Raw genomic sequence first — 13,132 nt, 5'->3', positions numbered from 1 at the left:
TCCTTTATCCAATTGGTTACTTTTGGTTACTTTAATCCTAATTCCCTTACTTTGATCCCTTTACCCTAATTCCCTTAATTTATTCTAATCTCTTATTCTAATCATTTTTCCTTATTACCTTCATTCCAATTTCCTTCACTCCAATTACCTTCAATTTCCTCCACTCTAATTTCCTTCACTCTAATTTTTTCCCTCATTCTAATTTCCCTTTCCTAATTTCTCTTATCCTAATTTCCCTTATCCTAATTTCCCTTAATTTCCCCTATCCTAATTTCCCTTAATTTCCCTTATCCTAATTTCCCTTAATTTCCCTTATCCAAAGTTCTCTAATTTCCCTTAATTTCCCTTATCCTAAGTTCTCTAATTTCCTTAATTTCCCTTAATTTCCCTTATCCTAATTTCTTATCCTGATTTCCCTTAATTTTCCTTATCCTAATATCTTATCCTAATTCCCTTATCCTAATTTTTCTTATCCTAATTTTCCTTATCCTAATTTTCCTTATCCTAATTCCCCTTATCCTAATTCCCCTTATCCTAATTCCCTTATCCTAATTTCCCTACTCTAATTTCCCTTACCCTAATTTTCTTTCTTTATCTATCCTATTATCTTTATGATGATAGAGATAATTAAACTTCAAAAGGCCAAACCTTATTTTAATCCTAACCCTGGCAATCAACTTATTCTACTTACCCTCCTTAGTTCCAACTCCCAACTAACACTAACCCTAACCCTAACCCTAATTGAGCAAGATGGATCATGGAATTATAACAATATGATTTTAACATTTAGCATCATGCTAACTCCAATACTGATGCGCTATCGAAAGAGGAAGATAAGTCTTAAATTACATATGGGTCAGTGTGGGGGGGGCATTGCAAGTTCTTTCTTCAAATTTGTTGTGGCCCCTCCTACTCTGATTTCCTGGGGGGTAAGATGTCTCTTAAAAGTCTGTTGTGGGCCTCTACTCTGATTTCCTGGAAAGCAAAACAAGACGTCTTTCAGACTTTTCTGAAAATATGTGTACTTGGCAGTCTTTCCCTTTATCCTAATTTCCTTCCCTTTATCCTAATCCCCTTCCCTTACCCTAATTCCCTTCCCTTAATTCGCATAGAAGATCAGTTTAATTTGGACAAAAAAAAGCAATTTGGAATTTTGTGAATGTGAAGCGAAAATATTCAACATATTGACATCAAAATTTCATAACGGATTGAACCTTCTATAAGAAAGGGAAGGGAAGGGAAAGGTCGTCATGTACACATAATTTTATTTTACAATTCTATTTCATATATGGAAAGAATCTCAGATTTATAAAATATCACTTCATTTTAATTATCTAATTCAAAACAATAAATTTCTTTATTTAAAGTTCTTATAAATTTTTATTTTATTATATCATTTCATTTTAAATTATCTAATTCAAAACAATAAATTCTTTTTATCTTTTAAAAAAGTTCTAATTCATTTATTTATTATATATATAATTTTAACTTATCTTAAAAGGTTCTTATATATTATACTTTGTGTGATTCTATCGTATTTGTATTGAAAAAGTGTGAATATTGTAAATGATCAATGATGAAATACTATTTACAATCAATATTCCGTATTTTGCCAACCAGAAAGTATTTTCATAAATATTGAATTTGACATGGGAAGCGAATAAATTCTTTTTCCGAGATGAGATTCCATTTTTGGAATTGTATAAATTCTTTTTCGCAAGGATAATTTTTTGAGTTTCACAATTTAAGTCACTGATCCTCGAAAATAATGATGATATGATGCTTTCGACCTCTTAAAAATCATTTTCTATTTATATTTTTGATAAACAACTTGGTAACCTGATTTCATAAACAAACCTTAATAAATAATATTGGAAAATCACGCTAATCATCGAATAGGGGATACTCGTTAGGTCGGTTAAGAAAAAATTGGAATTAATATCGGTCCGAATCTACTAATCGATTAGGATCCGCACATGAATAAACCATGTGGATTTGCGCAAAATTGATCGGTCTACATGTAGTTATTTTATTAGCGCATATTTAGACAAATGGTCGATAAATAAATATATCTTTACTCTTTAGTACAGAAAAGAATCCATTTTACATTGTAAAAAGTAATGGATTAAAATTTAAATAAATCGTTTATTATGTTGACAATAATTTAACAATTATTTGACAAAGAGAACAATTATTTGACAAAAGGAGCAATTATTTGACAAAGAGAACAATTATTTGACAAAAGGAGCAATTATTTGACAAAGGGAACAATTATTTGACAAAGGGAGCAATTATTTGACAAAGGGAACAATTAGAATGTAAAAAAAAGTCATCAATAAGAAAATTAAGCGTGACTTAATTCAACAGCAAAACTAACGCTCAACTATTTAAGAAATAAAAAAAACAAAGTTAGCGACAATGATTACCGATTCAAAATAAAATAAAATAAAAATTAAACCAACCTTTGAGAACTGAAGCATATGATCATAACTAATGTATTTAGTTAAGTCATTTGGAGAGTGAATATGAGGATTCGAGTCACTAAAATCACCCTCAATAGCAAATGCAGAGGGGAAACCGGCCTAGTAATATTATTAATAAATAAAAGTAAGTAAACAATCAAATAAACTCATTTATTGTTCAGGATCATAATAATATTTGTTTAATCGATCAATATTAATCAATACTTTGTACCAAGATTAATCAATAGGTAAATCAAATACTTGGTACAATATTAATCAATATCAATACTAATTAAGTGAGATAATGGACTATATCGGTCTTCGACCGATACAGTTGACATCTACAAACCTTTCGCCATGAAGCATGATCGGAACAAGCGTAACTGAAAATAACAAAATAATGGATAAATAATTAGAATTATTAAAATTATTATTATTAATTATATTTATGTAATTTCAGTTGTAAACTAACCCGCATTTGGTTAATGAAAAAGGTATATCAACGTAGGAACCTATGAGTTTTGTTACGAAACTGGTTAAATCTTCATCCACATAATCATTAACAATTCCAATATGCTCCGCGCTACGACTTCCAATGTATCCTGTCATGTCATTCTATTAAAAAAAATTGAAAGTTAATATAAATATTCGTATTATTCAATTTTATTTTATTTAAATACCTGAATCATGCCAATAACATTTCTTCCTTGTTTTTCATATTCCAAGGAAATGGCCTGTGAACCCAAGAGACCGGCTTCTTCAGCAGAATACCAGTGAAATTCTACAGGTCTTTGCGGTTTAAATCCTCCGGTTACTAATACTCTAAATGCTTCCAATATAGTGACGGTACCACTTCCATCATCATCAGCTATTAAATAAATGATTTTACTTTAGAATAAAATTATATCAAAGTCATTCAAATAATAATAATAGGAAAATTTTCAAAATTTATTACCTCCAGGGGCTCTACCAAAAGTTGGAAGCCACTACAAAATAATAATTATTTAGGATTTCAATATTTTAAATGAAATTTTTGATATTTCCGAAATATTTTAAAATATTTTATCATACCATATGTATCGAATCTTGATGTGCACCAACAATTACAACTTCGTTACTCTTATCAGGATCATAACCTTCAAATCTTATTAATATATATATTTATAAATATATATACAAACTTTATATTTCAACCTTGAAAAAAACGATCACAAAAATCATGAATTTAACATACCGTGCAATGATAGAATTTTGCTTCCAGTTGTGCGAGAACTTTCGAATGGATAAAACACTCTTATCACCATGATTTTCTATAATGTTAGAAATATGATCAAAAAGCCAATTTGAAGACTCTAAACCATATTCAGAACGATAATATCTGTTATGGAAAGAAGTGAATTTTTCAAGATTCTCTTCCATATATTTGGTAGTAAGATTTCCAATGAAGGGGTTAACTTCCTCATTATAAGAAGGTTTTACCGGATATTCTAAAATTATGAATCGTGATTTTATTATCGAGATCGATCAGTCAGCGAATAAAAATTAATGTCAACTAGTTAGCTTAAAATGTGATTAAAAGATCAAAAATTTTTACCGCGTCTATTGGAAGGTTTGTAATGTGTTCCAAGTTCCAAATAATCAGTAACATCCATAAAATTAATATTATTCCTTTTTAATTTCATAACATCATTCTCAGTCATCCATTCCGGTTCTTTATCTTCACCAGTCTGTATTAATCTTAAACTTCCAAATAAAGGTTCAGAGTTTGTTTGATAATTCAAATCAAAAGTAGATTTTACATGTTTCTGATGAGAACAAGGAGGAGCACTTAACGCTAAAGGAAATAAAGCGAGCAAAGCTAAAAGCGTAAATTTAACCATTTTTTCTTTACGTATATTAAAAAAAATCGTTCTGAATTCTTTTTTTTTGAAAGCCAAAAAGGGTCAAAAACTTTACGATTTTAAAGTTAAGTTACTCTCCCTATCAGCCGAATATATCATTAATCGTATCAAAAAAGGATAAACCTGTTTGTGAAATGAACATTTCCTAATTTGTAAGATAATCTAATCCATTTGTATAGTTATATATGAATATCTGGTATCGTTTTCCTAATTTGTAAAAATTGTAAAAATATCTTTTACAAAAAGTATTTTCCTTAATAAAAGACTAAACTATAAATGGATTGATTACATTGATAATTGATTACATACCTGATTATCATTTATTTTTTTTATCATGTTACTCTTATTATGTAAAGTTTAGAACAAAAGAATGATATGACGTCAATAATTAATTGTTTTTTTTTTATCTATATATCGAATTAAAAAAATTTTTATTATATGAATATAAAAAATACAATACTTTTGGTTTTTTTTTTTAAAAAAAAAAAATTAAATTTTTTGATAAAAGGTAAAAAAAAGATACAAAGAGTACATAAAAAATAAATGCATTATTAATTTGTACGTTTAAACGGTTTCCTTTTTTTTTTGTTTTTTTTTGTGGAAAATAATAATAAAAAAAAAATAATGATGTAAAAAAAAAATGAATTTTTTTTTTAAAACCTATCCAAATATTTACACAATGAAAAAAAATAAAGAAAAAAATAAAGAAAGCATTAAAAATTATTTACGCACAAATGTCGTAATTATTTTTTTTTTTTTGATTTTCTTGATTTTTTGTATTTTTGAATTTTTGAATTTTTGATTTTTTTTTTGAAATGAAAATTTACAAAATTGTATCGATGTTAATCAAAGTGATTTTTTTAAGATTAAATGATTTTTTTTTTTGGAGGGGAAAGTTGGGGAAATTTAAAAAAGATTTGAAAAAATCATTTTCATCCAAATTGTTCAATTGTTCGGTGAATAATAAAAAAAACGTGAATAGTAAAAATAATAAATGAATAATTTTTTGAAATGAATAAATCCCATAAACCAAAATGACCGAATGAATCCATATACCAAAATGACCAAAATTTTAAAACAAATGTTCTGTTTTAAAGGGAACCAAATAAAAATACCAATAGTAATTACCAAATAATACCAATTATACCATATAACCCTTATATACCCATTAACAACTAATAGCACCAACACATACTAAACCATCTGATGATGACCAAACTACAACACCCTCTTTAAATTCTTTCTTCCATACAACTCCACGATATTGAAAGGTCCAAAAGCTCCACCAGCATACCATAAGTATACCAGCAATACTACTGGCCCATAGAACGTTAAACACTCCAGGAAATGTTGGAAGATCTGTTCTATGAAGTATCATTTCACCTTCAGAAAATGGAATCCTGAGTAGCCAGAATTTAGCAGCTTCCCATGTAAGCATCCAACCAGCACCAGCTCCGGCTACACACCAAGTACGATACCATTTAAGAGTTCTTGAATAATCCAATAAAACTAAATGTTCCCAAGTGATTAAACCCCAATGATTTCGACGAATGACTAGTAATAAGAAGAAAGAAATTATAGGTAAGGTGGTGGTTGACCATTTTCCATGCATAAGAAAAGGTGAAACATCCATAGGGGCAAGAAGGTCTTCAATATCATAAGATCCATTAAGATTAACGTAATAACGATTAATACCACCACCGCCATTTGCAGTAAGAGCTCTAAATAAATCAGGTCTATCTTCAGGTCGTATAAGCCATAAACACATAGCCCAACCAATCCAAATCACCCATGTTCCATATAATACGAAAGCTCTTTCTAATTTTATTATCTTGAATATACTTGCTAATAAAGTGGCAATATGAAAACAAGTAGTAGTAACATATACTAATTGAGTAAATGAAGCAAAACGTAATGGGATGGATGATGTTGGTGTGGTATATAACGTATAAATATGTTGAAATATTATTAAAACGTGTAAACCCAAAGTGAAAGGGGTATAACTTGTATTGCTATAAAAAAAAGATAAAAAAAATGTAAATATATAAATAAATATAAATAAATATTTATCATATTTTTTTTTATTGAAAAAAAAAAACTTACATTTTTTTATCAAACTTTTTTATTGGAACTTGTTTCTCCTTCTCTCCATTCTCTTCATTTGGCACCGATCGTTCATCATTATAACATCGATGTTTTTCTTCTTTGAACTGTTTCTTGTTATAATTTATATCAGGATTACGATGCCTTTGTAATAATGGTTCATGACATTTGTATTGTTTTGTATAATGGATATTTTTACCATTTTTACCATGTTTCCAAGCTTTTGTATAATCTGCTTGTTTGGTATAGACATTCTTGTCAGCTGTTATTGGTTTCTCTTTTGTTAATGCAGCCATCAGATCTGAATTGTGTAAAAGATGTAAACATAACACATCCAACATGTGACCGTACGGAAGTTTTTAAATATAGAGACGAAATTTTTCGATTGAAAAAAAATCTCCCAAATGAAAAATATCTTCCCGATGGGATAAATTAGCTTTAAATTATGATTTTTCTTTTTTTTTTCCCCGCGTTATAGCGTTATTATATATAATAGCATTAAAATAATATGTATTTATTATATATTAAAAATGGTTTATATATATATTAAATATGTTTTTTTTTAAAGCTTGGAAAGTTGTTTATATTTTATTTGATGGATGGATTTTTTTTTCTTTGAAAAAAAAAAAATTTTTTTTTAAAAATAGAAAAAAAAATTTCTAAAATAATATTATGTACATAGAATATAAAGGTAACGAGAGTGATTATATCCCCTCCACAAAAAAAAAAAAAAAAAAAAAAGTTTATTTATTTGCTTTGAAAAAAGACTAACGTGCTAAAAGGGTATATATATAAGAAAATTAAAGTAATTAAATATATCAGGGGAGGGGGGTTGGATGAATTTATATTACTTTTTGTACATTTGTAGTACATGTAAATATATCGTGGTTGGAAAACCAATGTAAATCTTGTTGGCATAAGTTGGGCACATCCTTCATCCTTCCTTCACATGTTAATTTAGTAGCATCACCGTATCATCATATGTAACATATTTTACATTATAGTCTTACTTTATAAAAAATTTTTTTTTATTTATATTTCGAAAATCTCCCCCAACAAGAAAAAAAAAATTTATGTATATATATATATATGTATATATGTAATAAATAAGAAAGGCAATTTCATGAAAGGATATTTGTACCAAGCTTAAATGTAAATGCATGTGCTAATTCCAATATTTTGTGAATTTATCACAAAAAAAAAAAAAAAAAAAAAAAAAGTTTGATCAGGTTCAGGAAATCCGAGGCAAATAAAAATAATAATCTTGTACACAATTTCGGATATAAATAATATCAAGTTTGTGACAAGAAAATTTTTTTTAGATATTGTTCGATTGCAAGTAATCATGAGGATCAAAATTTTATCGAAAAAAAAAAAAATCATCTTTTTTCCATGCGCATAAGAAAGGTGTCAAAAGCACGTTTTTTTTTCAGTTAGTGTAATCTTTTTTTTTTGAATGTACAATTATATCATAATATATTAATATTATTTATATTGTGGTCAATTCGTTATTATTATATGATGGCTGATATCACACAACATGATAATTTGTATTGAATTTTTAATTGTGTTTATTATATTATTATTATTTTTTATTTTTTTTTTAAAAAAAAATAATGGTTTTACCCGCCAAAGAATTTCGAAATTAGGATAACTGGAAAAGCAACATTTATCATGGAAAGCTATGCCACAATCCAAGTTATTTTTGAACAAAAAAAAAGATGAGGCGTTTTTTTTAAAAAAAAAGCTTTTTTTTTACTAGCATTTAAAGAAATTATGATGATGAAATTTATCTAATACTAAAATAGCATACACACTTTTATCTTAACTGTGTCCTAATATGGATATATAAGATTATAGAGTATATAAAAAAATATAAAATGCATAAAATATAATAAAAATCAAATTATTCAATTATTCAAAGGTATCCTAATCTTTTTTTTTTTCTTTTTTAACAGGGGGAAGAATATAATACAAGGAGGTTTGTTGTAACCATGTTTAGGTGTTTGTTTATCTTCACCCTTAAAACTTTCACATCATCAAAGTTTCAATTACCGCGTCCTTCCCGAAGTACAATGTGATAGTAATAATGGGTATTATTAACAGATTTAAAAAAATATTTTTTTTTTATTTGTCCTTCGGTTCACCAAATCTCATTCAAAATCCACATTCACACTACAAACCGTGTAAGATTTTGAAGATCGATTCGAAAGAAAGTCCCCATGTGTTTTTTGTATATTTAAAAAAGGTATTATTATAATAAGAATTGTTTTATATCAAGTATATCAAGTTTTTTATTTTATTATGATTTTTTTAAAATTAAAAATTAAATTTTATTTGTATAATAAGTATTGTTACGGACTTTATGCTATTCGGAACTCGGATGTTACGCAACTTTTAGAACGTATCGCGTTATCTTCTTCGCCATCACTTTTTGAAGTTAAAAGCCTCAAATAATATATAATAATATATTACCGAATTTCTGGAATATTAATAATTAATGGAATGATTTGATTGGATAAAAAAAAATTTTTTACTTTTTTTTTGATCAACTGTTAGTAAAAAAAAAAAACAGGAAATTTGAAAAAAAAAAAAAATTTTTCGAATCTGATATCATCTCATATGCATCTATGATAAATGAGGTTTATCAAAAATCGTAAGTGGTCAGTGCCCGGACCAAAACAAATACAGAACTGTTTGGCAATTTTAACTAACCATCAAACAGGATATAAAATTATATAATTCGTTTTTTTTATGCTTAATAATTTTTTTTTATTTTTATCAGATAAATATGTAATGACCATCAAATTTTATTATTTCAGGTATTTCAGGTTTTAATAATTTTTTTTTTTCTCACATTTTTTCAATTAAGGTAATAAGAAGGTGTAAGGTAATGCAGTAAAATGCTGTACTATGTTATAATTGAGTAAAAAAAAGTTTCATTTTTTTTTTAAAAAAAAAATTTTCTAAAAAGAGGAAAATTTCGAATCAAAAAGAAACACACATTAAACAATATATTCCCATAACTTATCAATGTTCTAACTATACAAGGATTTTAATTTAACTTTTGCTGATAAGAGGTTCTTATCTGTGAGGTTTCGATTCTTATTCGACACGTTATTAATATGTTCCCGAGATAGAAAATCCTACATAAGTAGTAATTCGCCGTAATCTTGTAATAATTTTTTTTTTTTTCAATCGAGTATCAAAAGGCTTAAAACATTGCATTTTTTATAAATAGAATTTTCTTTTTAAAAAAAATAAAATAAAAATTGCGCTAAAAATGAATTTATTATTTTATTACATTTAGTCATATTAGTAATTATTATGTGATATTTCAATTTTTTTAAAAAAAATAAAAAAAAAACGCAATTTTTTTATTTACGCGGTCCAATTCTGGCGCAGTTGCGAGTAACTTTTTTTATCAAGTTTTTAATCTTTATTTGTAATTTCTTTTATTATTATTTGTATTTGTATTCATCATTTATCATTTTATTCATTTATTTCATTTATCTCATTTATCATTCATTTACTTTTATTAAATTTTTTTTTTTTTTTTTTTTTAATATAAAGAAAAAACTTTCCAAAGATTCGGTTTATTCATCGGTTGATTTTTTTTTTTTTTTTTTTAAAGTTAAATCTTTTTTTTTTAATGAAAATGAAAAATGATTGGTTTAAAATAAAAATCCCAAATTAAGTATTTTTTTTTTTTTACCATTGAAAAAAAAAAATTTTTTAAAAAGAAATAACGTTGAAAATTTTTGAATATGATATTATTTAGATTATATAACGGAACATGCATATAATGTTTTACGTGAAACAAAAATATGTGGGGAAATGCTGCGGGAATTATTGGATGTGAAATATGTGAAATAAAGTTTTATAAGTGTGATAACTTGATATAATTAAAAACAGGATTAACGCTTATTATTGAATATAAGCAATGCTGACTATCAAATTGACCTTATCCGTATATCCGTAGCAAATTATGATAATAAGGGACGTTCGCAGGAAAAATATCATATCTTTCAAATGAAAATCATGCAGGGATGACATATCATGAATGAATTATCATATTGGATATACAAATTAATTTTAAGTAAGTGTGCACTGTGCAGTAAAAAAAAAAAAACGATTAACAACGTTAATTAAAAAACTTGTTTAACTTGTTTGATTTCATGTTATTATTTATATTAACATAATGTATAATATCATAATATTATAATGTATATAATGTATGTAATATTGTGTATTAAAATATTAAAAGAAAACAATCAAACAATCAAAGTTATTTTAGATTCCGCAAATAGATTCCGACTGTGGATTCCGAAATTTCGAAATATAGTAATATAGATTTGCGCAAAATTGATTTAATAAATTTCGTGTTTATTATTCTCTTTCCTTTTATCCTTCTTAAATGGAAATCATATGAAAATTGATTTTAAAATAAACAATTGGTTCGTTTGAAATTTGTCATGATAATTGTTTAAAAAAAAGATTTTCCAACCCCGTTTTTTTTATCATTTCTATTATTATTATTATTATTAATTTATTAAAAAACCGATTAAAATTTTCACATGTGTTTTGTTGTCTAATTTTATTAGGTATTACATTTGTGTGAAATGTTTTATGTCGTAAATTTTGCGCCCTGTCATTTGTTAAGAAATTTTTGGTCGGGATTGATTTTATCCATTTAATTTAGGTGACTTGTAGGGTTGTTGTGTCACACGCACAAAATTTTATCCTAGAATTCTTTGGAAAAAATGTTCCAAATTTTCATATTTCTTTGCATGAATGAATGAAATTTTTTTTTTTAATTTAAATTTTATCACATACACAAACGGGAACTTTTATTTTAGGAAATAAAATAATCGGGGAAAATTGAATAGTTTAACTAATATTAAATTTTTATGCAATTTGATATTTGATATTATTTGACAAGGTAATTATTTAAAATTATTTTCAGTTTTTTTCAAGTTTTTTTTACTTTTTTTTTAAAAAAAAATAATTTTTTCATTCAAAATATTAAAATGTAAATGTAATGTAATGTCTTTGGTCGGTGAGGTAAATCCGGCGGTGATAAAATAAATTAACTTTATTTAACTTTATTTGAACTTATTTTAACTTTATTTAACTTTATTCAATTAGGTTATTGTAAGTAGGCTTTTTTTTGATAGATGTGTCATGAGTCATGACAGATTGATGCCGGATTGTTTTTTTTTTCTGAGAAAAAAAAAATTTTTTTTGGGTTTTTCTCTCTCTCTCACCTTTTCACCTTTTTTTTTCTTTTTGTTTCATTTCTTGCATTATTTCTTGTATTATTTCTTTGCATTATTATTTATTGCATTATCATTTTTTCTTGCATTTTTTCTTTCTTTTTTGTTCATTTAATGAACATGTTTGTAAATTTTGTATGAACTTGTTTGTTTGTTTTTTTTTTAAAAAAAAAAAATTATTTTTTGAAAATCCATTTCCCTCGCTTTTTGGTAAAAGATCAACTTTTCTATAAACCTTGTTTCAATAAACCCATATTTCGTTAAAAAAGATTTGGTGCATTGATGCATTTTTCTTTCTTTTTTGTTCGTTAAAGAAAAAAATCTTGTAAATAAATATAAACATTTCCTTCGCTTTTTAGTAAAAGATCAACTTTTTTAGTTTAAAAAAAAAAAAAAAAAAAAACCTTGTTTTTTTCAATAAACCCATATTTTAAAAATGATTCAAAAAAAAAAGTTTTTCATTCTTAAAGGTTACAATTATATTTTTTTTTATCTTTCATAATAAACCGTTTAAAAAAGGATAAAACATCTTATTTACTTTCATAATAAATCATAATAAATCGGTTAAAAAAGGATAAACATCTTTTATTTTTTAAAAAAACAATTAAAATAATTTAACCAATTCTAATTTAAAAAAAAAAATTTTTTTTTTTTTTTTTCTTTGTTACAAGTCAAACGGTATCTTCAATCAATCAATTATCTCTTCTTCAATCAATCAAATTATCTTTTTTACCTTTTTTTTCAATAGGCTCAAACCATAACTTACTTGTACATACACATTACAACTTTAAAGAGGGGGAAAAAAAAAAAATTAGATAAAATAAAATAAAAAATAAAAATAAAAATAAAATAAAGGAGAACAAAGAAAAGTCAAAAAGAAAGAAAAAAGGAAAAATTAAAATTAATATATATATATATATATGTAATATGTATATGTATAATATATGTATATATGTATATGTATGTGTGTGTGTGTATTATATATATATGTAAATATGAAATTTATTTATTATTTAAAAAAATGATTTTTTTTTATTTTTTCAAAGGAATATGGATATGATAAACGTTTTGTTTACATTTTCCTTCGGTCCTTCCCCTGTAATGAATTTTTTATTGTTCTGGGGCTTTTTTTTCTTTTTTTTTTTTTTGTCTAATTGAAACTTTTTTGCTTCCTTGTTTTATTATACAGTATATCAAATGATTTTTTTGGATGATTGGGGTTAAACATATGTTAATTCGATGTTTATGAGTCTTCTTTCACGCTCTCTCATCATGTATTTTGATGTTATTGCAGTTTTGCCTGGAAATTAAAAAAGATCATCTGCTCTATCTGCTATCTGCTCTGCAACTGTTTAGTAAATTTATAGTGTCAATCATTTTTTAAAGATCA

General features: G+C 25.6%; 2 protein-coding genes across 2 annotated transcripts; both read right to left on the bottom strand.

Annotated features, from left to right (window-relative positions):
* Positions 1-2,071: 2,071 nt before the first annotated feature.
* Positions 2,072-4,424, bottom strand: OCT59_021506 (uncharacterized protein). The gene is made up of 9 exons (XM_025315807.2): positions 4,057-4,424; positions 3,697-3,949; positions 3,534-3,606; positions 3,418-3,448; positions 3,143-3,330; positions 2,935-3,077; positions 2,812-2,845; positions 2,463-2,582; positions 2,072-2,383 (listed from the first exon to the last, which is right to left on the bottom strand). Exons 1-9 carry the CDS (start codon positions 4,340-4,342, stop codon positions 2,345-2,347), a joined length of 1,167 nt encoding a protein of 388 aa, XP_025182023.1. The 5' UTR covers positions 4,343-4,424; the 3' UTR covers positions 2,072-2,344.
* Positions 4,425-4,739: 315 nt separating this feature from the next.
* Positions 4,740-7,516, bottom strand: OCT59_021505 (uncharacterized protein). The gene is made up of 2 exons (XM_066146574.1): positions 6,467-7,516; positions 4,740-6,375 (listed from the first exon to the last, which is right to left on the bottom strand). Exons 1-2 carry the CDS (start codon positions 6,805-6,807, stop codon positions 5,532-5,534), a joined length of 1,185 nt encoding a protein of 394 aa, XP_066005697.1. The 5' UTR covers positions 6,808-7,516; the 3' UTR covers positions 4,740-5,531.
* Between the last annotated feature and the right edge of the window lie 5,616 nt (positions 7,517-13,132).

The sequence above is a fragment of the Rhizophagus irregularis genome, chromosome 30 (assembly GCF_026210795.1).
Source record: "Rhizophagus irregularis chromosome 30, complete sequence".
Lineage (NCBI taxonomy): Eukaryota > Fungi > Glomeromycota > Glomeromycetes > Glomerales > Glomeraceae > Rhizophagus > Rhizophagus irregularis.
Note: the sequence above shows the minus strand (reverse complement) of the source record. Positions and strands in the feature narration are given on the sequence as shown.